Below are 19,273 nucleotides of genomic sequence, written 5' to 3'. Positions count from 1 at the left end.
GAAATTAGCAGTGAAAGGAAGATTCTTATGTCTATATTTCCAGAGTATTCCTTTGTCTTAGTTATTGTCTGCATTGCTTTCCAAGAAATTCTTGAACTGTTTTTGCATCTTAACATGCTCTATGATTAAGCTTCATGGATATCTAAGTTGTTATAAATACATATATTGCTGCCAAATATTTCCATTTTTTAAAAAAGGTTAATAATGGAATGAAAGCCTCTCTGAGCCTTGCCAAGATGCAGTCATTTGCTGAGACACTTTACCACTTGGGTCCTTGTCATTTATGAATGACATAGAATGCATGGTGGGACTGTTCACTATATTCTGACCAGTTGTGGTTCTGTTGCACATCCAGTGTGTTGTTCATATGATAAACTGCAAATAGAGGAGGAGAAGAAGGATGGGGTGTTAGAGAAACCACATCTGGAAAACTTTCTTTTTACTTTGCATCTCCTTGCCATGCCTTCACACACGCATACTTCCTTTGCTTCAGAGTGACGGCTAGGAGAAACCTTCTTTGTAGTAACAAAAGCCAGACTGAACCCAGCCTTGTGCTACAATTTCACCCCAAATACCAATGACAAAAGGTACTAGACCTGTTCAGAGAGTTAGTTTTAGCTGTAGTTCTTGGCCTCATGAAAACGGATGTTAACTGAATATAAAAGAACAGGTATAGCAGAGGCTCTGGCCTAATGCCAGAGAAGTAGTTGTGTAGAATTAGTGTCAATCTCGCAGCCAGAAAAATGAATCTTTCCTTGAGCGGACGTAAACTCTGAGTATATAACAAAATAAATGCCTCCTGTACTAACTGTGGTCATATGCACAAATTGTATCATGTTAATAAGGAGGTTGAAACTGTCAAGAAGGAAATTGAAAACTGGCACAGACAAAGCCTTTGTAAGGAGGTTCAGGCATTTCCCTGCACAGTCTTGCAATTTGACTTAATACGTAGTTCCCAATATTTGCTCAGGGTGAGAGAAATACAGGAGAAATGTATCCTCATGCTTTCTCTTTCAGAGGAAATGTGTCAGGTTAGGCACAGTGGAAATGCAGCCTGTTTTTCTCTGTATGGGGACTTATGGAGAAATGTTGCAGAACATCACTGCTTGTTGTACAGCAGAGCTCTGGGTCAGCTGAAGCTCGTAGACCTGATCAGGACCAGCTTCCCTGGGTGATGGTGCAGACTTGTGGTTGGTGGTTTTGATGTCTGATTCTAAGAACATTTTAATGTATGTTGGTCAGTAGATTAGCTAAATAGATCTTGGTAATTTGGGACATTAGTCCATAGACTTTGCCTGAGGTAGTTAATTTTATATGCAGTTTCTCTGAATAGAGTTTTTTCTCTAAATATTTTGTATTTTTTCAGCAGTGGCATTGTTGAAAGCAGCTGCCGAGTTGAACTAGATTAACTGTTTTCATTTGAACAGTTTATTAGCTGGAAAGTGCAGATTTATGTTGACTGCATCTATTTGAGAATTTAGTTTGAACTTGGCAACTGTTTATGAAAAAGGAAATAGCAAACATGAAAATATTATCACATTTAATATAAAAATATGTTGACTTTTCATTTCTAACAATGTCTCAGCATTTAATTTATTCTAAAATTACCTCCTTTCCCAGTCAGTAAAAACAAAAACTTCAGGTCACTAGTGAAACAAAATATTTTCATAGAATGATTTAGGTTGGAAAGGGGTCTCTGGAGCTTTTTTTTTTTTTTTGGTCGTCTCTTTGGACTTCCTTCTGTGACTGCAGCCTTTCAAAGGTGTTTGAAGGTGTTCTTGCACTGTCAGTAGCTGGCTCCCTCAGTACATTTGAATGCAGCCTTTGTGGTCCCATGAATTTATATATGTCAGAAACTTGGGAGACCTGAGGGCAGACCTTGCCATTGAATACCACAGCAAAGAAGGAATTGACAGAGTATTTTCAGCCCTTTTCAGCTTTGAATTCAAAACCTCTATGCTGAACTGTATCTGGTTTGTTTTGAGGGGGAGGGGGCAATTTTTGGTCCAAAAAACCAAGGACATTTTTGTGTTGGCCTGAAGTGATCTTCTTTTCCTTCCTCTGATGTTTCCACTTTGTTCATTGAACCGAAAATACCTCCAGTTCTTTGTATTCCTCGGCTGCTAAATATCATCTGTACTACGGCAGCACCTCTTTGGTTCAGTCCTTGTTCCGCACCCATGTGTTTGCATATAGTACAAAGACTCACCTGAATATCATAATCCGATATACGTGGTATTATACACTGCCAGTGAGTATTCTTCAGTAGATAATAAGATGTGGCTTATAAGAGAGAAAACTCTCAGAAAAGGTGCATTTTCATGTTCCATTTGTTTATGTGCTGAAGGGGTATTTCTTTATCTGTTGGTGAGAGCAGATGTTTTGTGCATCATTTTTGACTATGTGGCTATTGCGTAGTTGGCTATAGATATAAAAGACTAAATTTGCTGATCCAGATGGTTGTCCTAGATTGGTGTTCTGATACAAATAGTCTTTTTATTGCTCTTTGCATGAAACAGTGTGCCTGCATTTGACACATCATTAACAGTCAGCATTGGTATAAAACTAGAAGCTGTTTTGCTTTGTGTTGCTACTGATGTTGAATGAGAAATTAGAAATACTGTGATCACTTGGAATTAAATTACTCTCTACCTGCTTGAAATTACTACAGTGATATTTAGCGATTTAGAAGTGACCTGGTTGCCTGCAAGCTTGTACTAAACTCTTGGTTTATAGGTAAAACTTCATTTACCTGTTTGATACTAAGTATGCCTTGCATTATACAAGTGCTTAACAACTTTAAAACTGGACTTGGGAGTGAATGAAAGATGACACATATATAAACACTTTGCTTCCTATAAAACTGGGAGATGAAATTTAGTTGTGCTTTGTCATGTATTGAGACTTTGAATTTAGGTAGCTTCTGTCTGATTTTCCAGAGCGATGTGCTTTACAGTTCCCATTCAGCACCTCTGAAAATCAAGCTGCCATCGACTTGTGGTTAGTAGGTCGAGAGAGGTTCTCCTTCCCCTCTACTCTGCCCTGGTGAGACCTCATCTGGAATATTGTGTCCAGTTCTGGGCCCCTCAGTTCCAGAAGGACAGGCAACTGCTGGAGAGAGTCCAGCGCAGGGCAGCGAAGATGATGAAGGGAGTGGAGCATCTCCCTTATGAGGAAAGGCTGAGGGAGCTGGGTCTCTTTAGCTTGGAGAAGAGGAGACTGAGGGGTGACCTCATCAATGTTTATAAATATGTAAAGGATGAGTGTCACGAGGATGGAGCCAGGCTCTTCTTGGTGACAACTTAATGATAGGACAAGGGGCAATGGGTACAAACTGGAACACAGGAGGTTCCACTTTAAATTTGAGAAGAAACAACTTCTCAGTGAGGGTGACAGACACTGGAACAGGCTGCCCAGGGACGTTGTGGAGTCTCCTTCTCTGGAGACATTCAAAACCCGCCTGGACGCCTTCCTGTGTAACCTCATCTAGGTGTTCCTGTTCTGGTGGGGGGATTGGACTAGATGATCTTTCGAGGTCCCTTCCAATCCCTAACATGCCGTGATTCTGTGATTTAATGAAGACTGCATTTATTTAAACTGAACTGCTATCAACTTGAGATATCGTTAATTAATTTTTGCGGCGAAAAGGCGTCAGGATTTAACCTATTTCTTTCTTCCCCACGACTCCGCCAGCAACAACACGAATAAATCAATGAGAGAGGGCGGGAGAACCGGCTCCCCCCGCGGCGGCGGGGCGGGCCCAACCCGGGCTGCCGGCGGCCGCGCCGTGCGGAGGCTGCGGCAGAGCCGCGCCGCGGCCGCTAGGGGGCGCCAGGGGCGGGGCGGGGCGGAGCTCCCGCCGGTCCCGGGCGCGACCCAGGGGCCGCTGCGGGGCTGCGGGCACGGGCTGTGCGTGAGACGCGGGCGGGAACGAGTAGCGGCGAGAGTGCTTGTGCGTTTGAATAACAACGTACGAAGAGATCAGAAGGCACGGGGCTGGGGCTTTTGCTTGTTTGGGGTTCTTGTTGTTATAGAGCAGCGGGGTTGGCTTGGGTTCAAACTTGCTCCCTTCTCTTTAACTTCTTTCGCTTTTGCTTTTTGGTATGGGCTGCGTGGGTAGCAGGGAAGATGTCAAAATCATTACTGTCCTCTAGACTCTGAAGTGCTTTCCCGGCCTATGTCACCAGTAAGGAAATCAGCGAGAATTAGATGTTAAGCTGTGAGAAGAGCACGTGGATCTGAAGCACACAGATTAATATTTTTCTAAGCATTCTTCCATGTTACAAGTTCCGTCAGCTGTTCAGTGATGAACACCAGGCTGTTGACGAGGGAAAGCTTCCTGGCCCTCTGTTTCATACAGGCCATACAGCTCCTTCTCAGACTGCTGGTTGGAAATGCTGTACTTGATATAAGGTCACAAACCAGTGAGAGGGAGTAGTTTAGAAACCAGTATCTAAAGAGTTCATTACCAATACAGATTAAACCAAACAAAACCACCCCCCCAACAAAACAAAACCAAACCAAAAAACCAACACAAAACAAAAAAACCCCAACAAACAAAACCCAAAAAAACCCCAATCACCACCAAACAAAATGAAACCGTGGCCTAATTCTCATTCTCAAGGCTTGGCTATCGCCTTGAATAATCAGTCAAACCCTTACTTCCCCATGTAATTAATGTTCTCAGGGGTGTGATGAGCTAAGCAATGGCATCTGTTTTTCCTGACTGATTCTAAAGTGGGACTGCAGATCTTGAGGAATCGTTCTAAGGTACCTTATTCTTTTTAATTTAAAAACAAAAAAACCCAACACTCCCCCAACCAAAAACCCTCCTTGAGGAGGAGTGCTTATTGCCCTTGAAATCAAGGAGACTGCATAGATCATAAGACTCTTGCCCTATATAGTTGTCTCTGTCACCTGTGTCATGGCCCGCGTTAGCACTCTGGTGCTATGTTCTGGGAATCTATTTTCTTCAACTGATTGACACTTGGGACTTGGCAATCACTTGTAGTTACTGTGGTGTTTACCTTGCACTGATTCTAGAATCTATACATCCACATTTTAAAGAGAATCTGTAAATATTCTGCTGCTGTGATAGTTCTTAAATATTTACTGATGGTACATACTGTGTAAATGTTAGTGATGTTACAGCATTTGTTCAGCATAGGATCTGAATGCTTTCTAAACATGCATTAATTCTCACAGCGCTCTTGTGGATGATAGAAATAAGAGAGAAATATTGGTTTGCTCAACATTGCAGCATGCCAGCTGTTCACCAGCTGGAAATGAAGACGTAGTGGGGAAAAAGATATATATATAGAGAGAGAGAGAGAGAGATGTGTATAATCTACCCATCCCTGTAACAGCTACTAACAGACAACCAGCAAAGGAGATAGAGGCTGTGGGAGTTTTGTGTTGTTTTCTTGTGCGTGCCTTCTAAAAATTGACACAGAAGTAACATTTTCTCAGAGCAAAATGATGTCTTTCCAAACTTGCAATGGAAAACAAAGTATGCCTGTCACTAAGCTTTCAACAGGAAATGAAACTGCTAGAGAGATGTTTGTGACCACCTTATGCCATTAATCAAATTCTACTGTTTTTATAACTTAGCCAGAGGCCAACATGTACTATTGCTTGATAGTCAAACAACCTTGTTGCTTAAATGTCTCTGGAAAAGCTTGAACTAATATGTAGTCCCAATACAACTGGATCGGTTTTTTTGTTTTCTTTAGAAACTTTACAATTCAGGCTACTACTGCTATTTGAAGTGTTATGCACAAGAATTGATAACCCTTGTAACCAAGATGGCTGATGAACATGCACAGGCATCAGTTGATCTTGGGGAACTATGAAGTCACCACTTTCCTTCCTTGTGTTTAATTCATTATTTGTACTCTGACAGGGCCTGCTGTCAGGGCTCTGGCCTTTTTAAAGTGAGAATTAACTTCCCTGTATTGGGCAAGAAAAGGAGATCCCCAAAGACTTAGTGGTACCTTTCCAGGAATAAGTCTACTTCCTGGTGGGAAGAGGTCTGCTGGCTTTGTTTTCTCTTTCTCCTGGTCTGTGGCAGTTTTAGGATGATTCCTTCCAAATAATTCTTTCCTGTAATCCTATCTAATTTTAGTGACACAAGAATTACATGTGGATGTTACATGAAATATGCAGAGTTTGTGTGAAGGTATCCATACGAAAGTGAATGACTTGGGATGTGTGTTTGAGAAGAGGGATGGCTTCACTTTGGATAATAGATGCTGTTTGTCATTGGGAGCTCTGGGGCCAGAGAGGTGTGAATGTGTTTAAAGCCACATGTGCTTAGCTTTATCATCCTTTCCCCTTCTTCTCCGAGGGCATTTTTTCCTTAGCTGACATGAAAGCTGTGACTTTAAAATCTGAATTTCAAAGGAGTTCTCAATATTTGCCTCAGATGTCATCTTTATCTGTAAATCCTCAACTGTCCTTCAGTCTGTACTGCTGATCCCTCAGCTTTCCAGAAGCAGGTGATCCTTCCTTGATAATTCCTTAAGCTAAATAAGGAGACTCTTGCATGGAGATCTACGTACCATTTGTCATCCTTCCCATCTGGGTTTCTCAGTTCAGGTAAAAGGAAACCAGTGTGTGCTACCAGTAGACTGGAGATTTGTGGTGTCTTTAAAGTACCTGAGGAGGATTTTCATCAGTGGATACAGATCTTGTTGCTATGACTCAGATGGGTTCCTGCTAGCAGGGTCCTGGTCCTTTTGGCAGTATGTGAAAGAATTGCTGAGAGGTTTTTGGAAATAGAAGGGCTAAGTGGCATTAAACAAATTACTTGCAGCTAGATTTCTAACCAACTTCTTGTCTGCTGGTTGTATCTTAATCTTTAAAGTCAGTAGTCACTGTAGATCTGGCTTCCAAATTTCAATCAGGTTTTATCCAGTTTTGCAAAGTTTGCTAAAGGGAAAGGAAAACACTTATTCAAGAGGGAGCAAGCTTTTGCTGTGATGCTCCTGGCAGTGCAAGTTTGTCTCAGTTTCTGCCTCATCATATGTGGTCTGCAGTATTACCTAACCTTATTTTGAGCATGCATTAGCATTGTCGTGTCCTGGAAGAATTAGGAATTGTGTAAATATATAAAAGAATAGACATAAATGAAAGGCATAGAAGGATGGTGACCAAAAAAAGGAACGGTTTAACTTACAGCTTGATAAGAGAAAGGACAAAGGGGCATTTGGAGAGACTGTTCTATGTCTGTAGTCCTTGCGTAGGTCAATTTAGTGAAAATTTACCATAAAGTGGTTTTAGTGAGTCATACTTGTTATCTGGTATGTAACCTGAAAATGTATAGTCATTGCTGAAATGTGGCTTACCTTAAATAGGTAAAATACATACCAATGAAATATTGGGAGGGTTTTCAGTCAGGATATTGCCATCTGTGTTGCCACATGGTCACTGTCTTGTGCGAACTGTTCCTATTTCAATGACTCTTCAAAAAGCTAAGCTCTATTCTATGCCACGTGAAAGACATCTCGATGGCTAAGCTTTTAAATGCCTTTAACATTAAACACTCCAGCTTGCACTACTGATCCCTCGGCTCTGCAGAAGCATTCGATCCTTCCTCAATAGCTCCTTAAGCAAAATAAACACTCTTGCACGTAGTTCCAAGTGCCACTTACCATCCTTCTCACCAGAGTTTCTCAGTTCAGGCAAAGCAGACCAAGGTGCATTACCTGTTATGCACACACAGTTTACCGGTAACATCTGAAACCAGAAGGTCTCCACTTGCAAATTTTGGTTGCCGTTTGTATTTGTTATTAGTATGAGTTGTATGCATCTGATGTTCTCCCTCCCAGTACACATGGAGTTCTCAGTAGACTTATAAATACTGGCTCATATTCAATGGGAGAACTATAAAGCTACTTGTCTGTCACCATAGGTCAAAAAAAAGTGGCAAACTTCAGAATAGAGGGAGCATTGCAAAAAGAGAACTAAACCTCAAGAGTGTATGCAGTGTTTTGCACCCCCTGCAGAAGACTGGAATCCTGCTGGTTTTATAATCATAGTTGGAGATAATTTCTGTGATACTGGCTGTTATGCTCCTAGAGGGAGGTTGAAACTAGTTTATGTAATAATCCTGGTAACCGTGGAGATAACTCTGTGTGCATTTGTAGCACTTCAGGCACTCAGGTGCTACCAAGGAAGGTACCTAAATGAGAGAGACATTTTTGTTCTCTGTATGATGCTGCTGGTCTTTGCCCTCAGTATCTGAATAAAGAAGTGTTGGTAGCAGGATTGTCTTCTGTTCTTACACTGTGCTGTTAATGAGGACTGTGCAGCATTTCCTAAACACCTTCTGGGTTTTTTTAATGCAATATTTGGGACTGGAGCTTCAAAGATCAAAGCTTCCTCTGACTGAACTGCCTGTTCAACTGCCAAATGTGTCTTTGGGAAGAGGAGTCCCTTTCTTGGCCATTGTTTTCTGTGTTCTGAAAGAACAAAGATGCTATCCTGTTGTTGGAAAGTGGTCCTGAAAGATATGTATCTGCAATTACCGTAAGACACTGTATTGCCACATCTCGACTGATTTGTCTTGCTTTCTAATCTCCTTGCTTTCAGACTTCGATGAGAAGTAGCTGCTATAATACTTTAAAAACAAACAAACAAAGGCACAAAAAACCTCTAAAACAATAATCAGATAACTCCAAAATTCAAGTAATTCCTTTCAATGAAGTAATAGAGGCAATTAGAGTACGACAGGGCTCACCAAGTGGGATGATACAGGCTTCTACAGTGTACTCTAATGTAGTTTCTTACTGACATAAGAGAAGCAAAGAACTTTTGGGGGTACTTGGTTTAGAGACCTGTACTTTTGATTGTTGTTTCTTCCTCTCTAAGTAGTTTGAATCTTGTCCAGTCAGTAAGTAGTGAAATTATTGCATTGCCATTATATGTGTGCCTGTGTGATACCTGATGTGGCTCACTTCAATTGTCTCAGCCCCAGCTCCAGTATCTTTTTCTCACTATTGTTATGATTAATCCACTTGTTTGTAACATTTATGATGAGATTTGAAACTAAACAGGAAGAGAAACCACAGTTGCCTTGTAGATGTTGGTAGCACAGTCCATCTGTGTTTTGAGTAAGGTACATTGATGGTATTAGTGAGAAGCTGTTTGCTTTTGGTACCTGTGCTGTTATATCTACCCGGGAATAACCAGAAGAATTCAATCTCTAGTTTTGTCATGTCTGCATCTTGCTTTGATTAGCACTGCATCACTATAAAGCTATTAAAATGTAAAGCTGTCTTAAAATAGGATTTATTTACATCTTTATTGCTGTTGTGGTCTGCAAAAGTCTGTGCATAATTGTTGCTGTAATTGTTGGTTTAAAATTCTGTCCTATGGTAAGACTTTGGGGTTTTATATGTTTCTTGAGACACAGACTCATTTATTGGATGGCAAACTGCATCCATTAAATGAATATAGCTGAAGTGAACAGGTATTTGCTATTGAGGTGGCGAATCTGCGTTGAAGATCTAGAGTTATTTTATTCATCAAAGAGGTGTAGTCATCTTTAGAGCAAAATGTATCAGCAGGTGAGACTCTGGAAAGCAACACTTTGAGTACTGTAATTCGTTTGTACTTCTATAAAACTGCCTCGGGAGCAGGTTTAGTGAACGTGGTGGTTTCCCTCTAGTGGCTGCTCTCTGTAGTCCCTGGAGCAGAACCTGCTCCTGTGGGTGCCTTGCTGCCCAGCTTGCACTAACAGTTCTCTTCAGCTTTGCCCTCTGAAAATCTAGTGTGTACAAATATTTCCTTAGGTAAAATGTAGATGAATCACAATACAGCAGCTTCTGAGTTCTTTATACCTATGCTGAAGCTTTTGTTGCCCTGATCTGTTTGGCCAGAAGGCCATATACTTCTGATCCTATGTGAAGTGTTTCCAATGCTAGCCCTATGTACAAACAAAGGTAGAGCCAGTCTCACTGAAATAATTTTCAAGTTAATTTAATTAAACTGTTGTAAATCTTAATTTTAAAAGCATGAATACTTGATTTTTTTTTTTCATATTTCTGTGTCCTTTTTTGACCTCCCCGCTGGTTGTGAATATAAAATAAAATCCCTTTCTTTAGAAGTGGAAGTAGCTACCTCAATAGAAATGGGAAATGATCTATTACCATTAAAAATGAGTAATATCTTGAATAGATAATAACCTTCATTTTATTTTTGAACACTGAAAACTTTTTCATTTAGCTTGAAGTCGAAACATTTAGAATGTTTTCCAAGTCAGAATAAAGTTTTGTTCAGAAGCACTGAAACATCCTTTCACTGAAATTGTAATCTCCTGTTTAAAGACTTGCGGAGAATCAATTTTCTGTTAGCACAAACGTTTTCCTGATGTCTGTTAAAAATGTTTCTGCTGCAGAGATAGCCAGTAGTTATGTAGTCTACAAAAGTGTTAAAATTCAGCAGCAGTGAAATTGAGGCAAATAAGAAGTAGTAACCCACTGTCCTTGATGGAAAAACCTAGACAAAAGTATAATTTGTGCAATCAAATAGTCTCCTTTTTTGTTCTTAATCACAAATTATATTCACATCAGGTAAAAGGCGCACAATATAATTTCTGCACTAAGTCTTGTTTAAGAGCTGTATGAACAAGCTTCAATCATGTTGAATGCTGCCTGAATTGATGTTGAGTTGTTAATATTATAGCCATTGTCTAGGATGTCTGTAAATGAAAGCAACAGTCGTTCAATATGGTGCTACATGTATTTATAGAAAAAGCAAGGAACAATATATTTTTTTTCTAAATAAAGACTTTTATTTTTGTAAAGGCATTTTAAAACAGATTGTATCCAAATAGTTAAGCCCACCTTAATTTATTTTTTGTCAAGTTTATAGGGAGACTGGGGTATGTTTCTGAGAACTAGTGGAGTGGTCTTGCTACTTTTCATTTATTTGCTGAGCTAATTCCATGCACTTGATTAGTTTGGCTTTTGAGGTGGCTGTTCTCATTTGCACTTGTGAGACTAATTGGTTCTGTGGGTATTTAAATGGATTTTATGTATGCAATTTTATTGCTGTATGAATATAAATAATTAAGCTTTGCTTCTGGGTAGGCTGGTATAAATCACGCTCAACTTTATTGATTTCCCAATGAAGCCACTCTGTAAAGCTGTAAACATAACTTTTCTGTAAGCCCTGCTAAAAGCATTTGTTTTGTAAGTGTTTGTTATGTTTTGTTTGACATGGGGTAGTACATGGAAGTGATCCTGTTCCTTGAGGAAACGGAAAGGTTGGTGCAGGTAAGGTTCCCGATGAAGGTATTGACTATCTGTAGGGAAGTGCAACTGCTTATTCCTAGTTGACAGCTAACGTTGTCTTGAAAAGGGGGATTCTAAAACCTGTATATGAGCAAAACAAGTGTGTATGTATATGACTATGTGTTGATTTGACTGGGATATCTACATAAATGTCTGCAATGTACTGAGAGTCTGGGGTTACCAGTTGTTCCCTAGGAATTAACAATGCTCCTGGAGTTGGACAGTGGATCCTGGTCAAGAAAAAGACCTTCCTAAAACACTTTATTACTACTGGTGCTGCCTGAAAACACCCAACAAAATTTATACTACTGGCTTGTATTCAACCGGGACCAGAGATATTTAAGGTTTTCAGAGCAGTTGCCAGCTCTGATTTTGAGCCATGCTCATGTTCTCCGTGTTCCTTGTAGGCACTCACTACATATCAGGAAGCCATAAAGGTGTGTGAATAATTGGCAGCATCTTTGTCTTAAAACCATTTCTTCCCCTCTCCTTGTCTGTTCAAACCTGCTTGTAGAAATTGTGGCTGAATATCTCTGGACCTAGAATATCTTCTGCCTATCTTTGGAAAATGCAGTATATGGAAAAGAGAATTCTGTGTTTAATATGGTAACAGCTACATAAAATATTTTCCATATTGCATAACTATGCATAATTCTGTCATGAATGTTACTATATAGTCTATATATGTAAGACAATCATCATACAAAGCACTGTTAATGACATTGGGGATGAGAAATTGATGGGACATTGGCTTCATAACTTCCCTCCTCTGTGCCACACTGTTAGGGCTACAGGAAGAATTCCACTCTGCAGTTGTACTAGTCATGTCTGAATATTCTGTAAGGAATTGCTGAATAATGTGTAAATAGGGTGGATCAGCTTCTTGTAAGCTTTGAGAGACTGTCCAGCTTGACTTGTGATTCATTCTCAAGTTTCACAAATCTGTCCACATGCGTTTTTCACAATGATTCATAGCTTCTCTGGTTATTTTGTAGAAGTGTAAGTAAAAATAACCAATGCCCCCTGCCCCATGCACACTACGTGCCCTCCCCCCGCCCAGAAAAAAAAAAAGAAGGGCAAAGAACCCTCCCCTTCCCAGCACGTCCCTGCCTTGAGATACTGTTGGCATTCCTGAGGGATTTTGCCCTGTATAAAACAGGCACAAAAATACATCTTTCTGCTGAACAAAGCTGAGATGGCAGCTGAGCATTTAATTATAAAGAAAAAAGCAGGTAAAACCTTTTTATTGTTACTAAGGGTCTTCTCAAAAAAGCATTAGTGTATCACTGTAGAATTATTTATCGTTGCAATTCTAATGAGGAAGAGCCTTTTCCATTCTCATCAATCTGGCAATGTCCTTTCTGGTTGTCTCTTGTGCCGTTCTGTAGACTTGAATGTTTGACCTCTTCTGTAACATTAGATAAGACGCAATAATAAAGATCGCCGCAGTTCATGAAGGTTATTTTAATCGTATTAATGGATCAGATAATGACAGCCTGCACCAATGGTAAAAGCACGCTTTTTGATCCACCTGTGAGGAACTGGTGAGGGGATTAACTGTCTGTCTCCTTTGCCTTTCATGGGAGGGAAATTGTGTGCTGTTAACCCCTGGAGGTGGATAACAGCTTGTGTGTTCAGAGCTATTGCTTTAACTGCATCCCTCTGGCCAGTTGTTTGTTCTAAACGAGCAGGTTATTGGGGGCCAGATGAGAAGCAACTTGGCATTTTCAGAAGAGGTGAACTACTTTTTGTTTCTTTATACTTGGGCATGTCTATTCTTGGCACTTTTATATACTCTATTTGGGTCAAGCTATTCATTATCAACAGTGCACCTTTGATACACAGATAATGATTGGGGCATCCTGGGCAGATTGGAAGGAGTTCTTCCATATTTGAAAGCATATACTGGTTGTTTTTTATTAACGATAGGCACACAAGTTTTGAGTAGGTGTCAAAGGATTCATGAGGACATGAGGAGGAGTCACTGCAGCTGAATCAAGTAATATTTTCTCAAGAAGCCTGAACTGCAGCTCAGCTCAGCTCCAGAATGTAGAGAGGCCAGAGAGAGATATTTTTGCTTCTGATTAAGTAGTGTTTGCCACTTCAGAGTACTAAAGTAATGCATACTAGTCTGCCTCATTTGAGTTTGAAAATGAGAGGTAGTGATCAATTCTGCATGATATACAGTTCCTTAGAGGACATTAGGGGAGGGGGAATGGACTGACCAAGAAGGCTGGAGACACCAACAGGAGTCATGCTCCGGCAGCCTAACAATGAAGTTATTGCTGTAGCAGAAACTTTCTTATTCTTTTTCCTGTTATGTTGTCTTTTACTCTTCTCACTCATAAAAATTAAGTAAATTGCAGATATTACTTAATACTCAACTGTCTTCTCATCAAAAGTATTAATAGTATAAATAGTTTCCAGGCATCCAGCTTGTAACATTGCTGCAAGAGTTCCTTATCTTTCTCTGTCTTTTATGATTAAAAAAACATTGCACAAAAGGAAGATGTAAATCTTTGACTTTTTTCTCTGTCCAGATAACTTTCCACTTTTCTTCCTCTTGCCTCTGGATTGTTCTAGCCGAAGGGTGATGTAGGTGCAGGCAGCTTGAGATGACAAAACCCCCCCCACACCTACAGGACAAAAAAAACTCCATTGACTTTGGTCTAAGCACTTGTCTCTGTGTGTTTAGCTGCAAGACCACAGAAATGTCTTAACTGGGCAGGAGATGGTACTTAGGGAGAAGATTATCCTTCTGCTACATGTGGCCCATTTCCTTCCTATTCTCCCCAGTATCTGCAACTGTTGGATTGGCAATCTTCAAGTTGTCTTTTAAAAATTGATCACACATAAATATCTATATAATAACAGCACATGTAGTAATCATGCTCCATAAAATGAAATTTCGCATCCTGATATGGGATGGGGTTCCTGGAACCACTTGGAATTCAATGGTAGCTTACACAGGGAGCAGTGATTCAACTGACTGTGTGCAAATGAAAAATGGAGGGACAATTTTTCTGCTTTTCAGGTCAGCCCACTGGCTGTGTAAATGTCTGGAAAGCATTTGAAAAGAAAATGGTTTAAATAGAATAAAGTAATGTTTGCATGACACTTCTGGGTTTTTTTAACTTAAATATGTCTGGGTTTAAAAACTTACCTGAATGCTCTTGAGTATGCTCATGTATTGAATTTTTCTATGTAGTGTTATCTGGGTAACCCTACCAAAAGAAGCCAATGCCCATTGTTGCATACAAAATGGAGGGTTGTGAGTGAAGAAAAAGATTAAAAATTCCTATTGTTTTTTCTACCAGTAAAATATTAAATTGGCTGATCAAGACATGCATTTAGATAACATGGAATAATTTGCATCCTTGGTGCTTAATTTTCAAATGTATTAGCCCAAACTATTAACCAATTACTTCTAAATAGTAATCTCATTTGTAGACAACCTTATGCATTTGGAAAAAGAAGCTGGAAAGCTGAAACTTTCTACTAATTTATTTGTGAATTAGTTAAGCTATGTTTTCTGAAAATCTAGTCCGATAACTTCTGTTGGTGTCACAGTTCTGTTTTGAAAGTGTGACAGTGGGCATCAAGATAGCAATGACAAGCCAAACCAGCTCATTTAGGCTGATCCCTCTTTTGTCGGACTAGGGTTGAAATGTAGGAACTAGAAGGTCAGCAACTTTATGTTATTCAGCCCTGTTCAACACAGAGCTACTGCCTAGAAAGTGTTGTGTTGTCAGCTGAGCAAAGTCAGCATATCTGAGTCTTTCTCTTGGCTGGGCCCTCCATAGCTGTGGAAAAGAGTGTTTTACAAAGTATTTGCTGCCCCCTTATTCCATCCCACCCCATGCTTTCAGGTGGCATTATAAAAATACACAGGTCCAGACAAACTCCTATCTCTTCCTGCCTGGAAAGTGGCTGTGTGGAACTATAGTAACCGATGCAGTGTATTTTGATGAAGGCAATAATTTTGTCGCCATCCAGAGACATCATTTTGTGATATATGCTCTGGGATAAAATGTACTCACTCACTGATGTAAATCTAGCATAACTTTCTTGGACTGTATTTAATAGAGTTCTGATTGTCTGGTTCCAAAGAACTTAGTCTTTCTGGCCATGATCTGGCTGCCTTATACAGCTGGATTTACATGCATAGTACAGGGTGACTTTGGCATGTGGGCGAGGAACTGCAGAGATTATGGGTTTCTCCCATTGAGATATTCTCTGTAACTGCAATACATGACTATTCTTTTAATCCAAGAATGACTCTTATTTTTCAGGTCACTGTAGAAAAACACTTTTTTCTTTTGCTCTGTGGTAAAATTGGCTAGGAATGGGCTTTATTTGAAAGGATATTAAACACCTTTTTTTTGTTTGTTTAAGAGAAATAACAGAATATTAATTTTGCTTTGGTCTCCTTCCATAGGGTTCCCTTGCTACATGTTATATCTTGGCTGAATAGGACACCATGTTCTTTGCCCATGTTCCCCCACAGTAAAAAGCAGTTACTGACTGTAACATTGCGGTGTGCGTACTGTGGACTATGTAAAGTCCTTAGATATTATTCTTACCCCTTCCTTCACCTCTGTCTCACTGTGGAATATGCTACTTTTACATGACACAGATCAGAGTCGGTCCATCCCCTCGTGCAGAGTTTCACCTGAAGACACGTACCACATTTTATTCTGTGTTATGTAGCCAGTCCATTGAAAACTGGTCAGAATAAATGCTGTTTGTGCACTATCTGAATGAAAAGATTGATTGGCTTGTGTTGAACAAACACAGAGAAATAACTTGCATGTCTGTTATTAGTTTTATCAATGCAGTATGCTGAGCTGTAGCAGTGCCTCTTGTTGTTCCTGTCCTGTCTCTTTTAATACCTTCAATATGTCTTGCTTTTTCTTTTTTGGATTCAATGGGACCAGACCTGATGTGCAACAAGTTCCGCTGTCCTTATTCTGCATTTCTCTGATAAACCTCTGTCAAAAAACACTCTAGTACTGTACTGAAATGAGCATGGATGCCTTTAACACATGCTGTTATTCAATTTCACGTACCATTTGACATGAATGAGTTATTCCAGTCCTGGAATTGGAACAATTAATGTTTTAAGTAATTTCCTATCAACTGTGATGGGTGAGCAGCAAAACTGGACAAACGTGGGTAGCACTAATGCTGTTTTCCCAGGAGCATTGTTTGCAAGGGCAACTGTGGTTTTGGAGAAAAAGGGCTCTTCTTTCCCTTTTGACCTGTAATTCGGGGGGTGAAGTAAACACCTTATAGCCAGGCTGCTTTGCCAAAAGCCTTAGAGCAATCAGCCAGGTTGGTGAGTCGTTGTCTTCCTGTGGTTTTATTTTTTTTTTAATATACATTATTTTTGGGGCGTGGGGTTTGAGGTTGGGGGGGGCGCGTGTGTGTGTATATGTTTTGGGGGGCTTTTTTTTTTTTTTTAATACTGAAACCAACCTGGTGTTTGATATCTAAGTGTTGAGAGACCAATGCGATTAACTTTGAAAAGAATCCCAAGGACCTTGGGGCTGTTGTAAATCCAGTTCTTAGGAGAGCAAAATTCTATTGTAATGGCTTAACTCTAGAGATGCTTCTGCCACCAACTTGTTTTTTCTAATACTGTAGTGCCTTGTACAATATGATGTTTGGAAATTAATACCATAGCACAAGAGAGATTTCTATCCCTGTTTTAGGTGTGTGTGACCTCTGGGCTCTGCAGAGGAAGGTACTTCACCGAGTGGGAGAGTTTCTGACCCTGATTTCCCTCTGTGCTGGGAAAGTGTAGGTGTGAGGGTTGATTACAGATCATAGGACACCTACACAGTCTGCTAGTCTGTATCACACCAGGTTGATTTTGGTGACTTTTCCCATTGAGCAAACACTAAACTGATTGGGGGTCGGGGTTTAACTGTTGTACCTATCGTCATCCCCAGGCAAGGGACCTGAAACTCTTTATGCTGGGCAGAAGCTCAATGACAACGAGTGGCACACTGTCCGCGTAGTTCGGCGAGGAAAGAGCCTCAAGCTGATGGTGGATGATGATGTTGCTGAGGGTAAGTGTGACGTATGAGTATTTTTTTGTCATTATCTTTGTACCTGCGTTGCTAGTCTCCTCTTCTCCCTGTTCTTGTGTGTATCATTTCCATCCCCTCCCCCACACCCCTGTTACTACTTGTATATTTAGTGTTGCTATGTTGAAAATTAATGCTCAGTTCTGAGAGACTAGCTGTTCTTAGCCAGCAGCAGAAACTTCTGTAACAATAAGATGATATGAAATGTGGGATTTAGGGGGCAGATGAGCTTGTGCATACCCACGGATGCAGAGGTGCTAAAGAACACTCTCGTGACAGGCGATGTTTGGGGTACCCTGTGAGTCGGCCTCATTCCTGAGCTGCAAATGTGGCAGTTTCCAATGCTGTGAAATCAAAACCAAGGCTTTCTTAAACCTTTCCTCGGAACAAACTTTTCCTTGATGGCAAACCCGCATTTGACAGATGTGTTAGAGAATATGGTTTTCTGTCTGTGCTGGTTTTTTGTTTCAAGTTCCTGCGCTCATGGCTCAGAGCCATACAGAAGAAAAAAACAAATAGAGCAGTTTGTTCCCAACTTTGCTTTAGAGGTTAGGGAGGACCCTGACTCACAGAAGTGTATCATATCACATAACACAGAGTGTGTCAGTCCATTTTATTTTCTTTTTTCTTTTTTTCTTTTCCTGCATTTCCTGACAGCTTTTTGAGCTTCTGCTTCTTTCTGTAGAGAAATGTAGTTGAAAGGAGGAACAAAAGATCAATCACTCAGGAAGGCTGGTGTCCTCCAAGTTATGAGATTTACGTCGACATGATCAAACTACTTTAGATTGATCTTTTTTTCATTACAAAATTTTAGAGGTGATATTTTTCTGGTCCATTTCCCCACAGCTGCAAGAGCAAGAAACTTATTTTTCTTTGTTTGAGGGTCTAAAAGTCTTGTAGCTTGATATAACTGCAGGAACCTGGGCTTTTGAGGAAAACGCCAGCAGTCGGAAGGCTCTGCGTGGAAGGCAACTGGAAGGGATGGCTGGCACAGGCAGCACCAGAATACTGTGTCCTGTCTCTGCAAAAAGTTGTTTTCTACTGTGTGAATGCAATTAATTTTAAGTAATGTAGTAATTAGATTATTTGGAAAGCTGTAAATTGGGATTTTGAAATAAGCCCAAAAAAGTGGGTTAGCAGGAAAATGACCCGATGTATATTTTATCTCTAAAGTAAATGTATGCTGTGCTATATGCGCTGAGAATTTGCAGGACAGAATCAGAAACATATGAAAGAAGAATCTTTCCCTTTCCTTGGTGGAATTGACAGAGGCTTAGTCAACATTAGCTTTTAGGAAGATGAAATTTTATTTAAGAAGGAACTTTCTGAATTAGTGATACATGCTGGTAAATATTTCATGGTGTTTACTTCTACATTTAGGAAGAACAATTCTTATGGATATGCTTTTTTAGCAAGCACCATGAGGTGGCACTCTCTGCATTACCAACTCAATCCCCAAAAAGCCATCTGTTTTTTTTGAAATCTCTTTTTCGTGAAACTGAGTTTATAAATAATAATGATGCAATCCTATACTAAAATAGGATGTGCATATGTATATGAATTAGATAATTAAAGATGCATTATAGCTAAAAATATCTGTTAAAAGAATGTGACCATGGCAAAGTCAAAAGTCAGAAAAGTGAGAGTTAAGATTTTCTGTGCAATCTGTATCCCACTTTCTTGGGCAGATGATATAGTCTTCAATGGTGTGGTCACATAGATTTTTCCACAGGATTCTTGTTGTCTTTAAGCATAGATCAGAAGTCTAAAATTGGTTCCCAGTAAAGATAAACAGCCTCTTTGATTGCCGCCTTCTTTCTTATTGCTTGTTTGGAGCAATGCATGCCAACTAAATTTTGCTCTAAATATAGAGCTGTTGTTTGT

At 39.9% G+C, this 19,273-nt stretch overlaps 1 protein-coding gene across 11 annotated transcripts in view; it reads left to right on the top strand.

The window, feature by feature from the left end:
- Positions 1–19,273, top strand: part of NRXN3 (neurexin 3) — a 984,867-nt gene that overhangs the window by 386,578 nt on the left and 579,016 nt on the right. For 10 of the 11 annotated variants that reach the window (XM_065635027.1, XM_065635026.1, XM_065635029.1 and 7 more), the window contains one exon: positions 17,252–17,371. In XM_065635027.1, coding sequence (XP_065491099.1) covers positions 17,252–17,371 — 120 coding nt within the window. The remainder of the gene's footprint in view (positions 1–17,251; positions 17,372–19,273) is intronic. The other variant, XM_065635034.1, reaches the window with a different exon arrangement.

This window comes from Caloenas nicobarica, chromosome 5 (genome assembly GCF_036013445.1).
Source record: "Caloenas nicobarica isolate bCalNic1 chromosome 5, bCalNic1.hap1, whole genome shotgun sequence".
NCBI lineage: Eukaryota > Metazoa > Chordata > Aves > Columbiformes > Columbidae > Caloenas > Caloenas nicobarica.
Note: the sequence above shows the minus strand (reverse complement) of the source record. Positions and strands in the feature narration are given on the sequence as shown.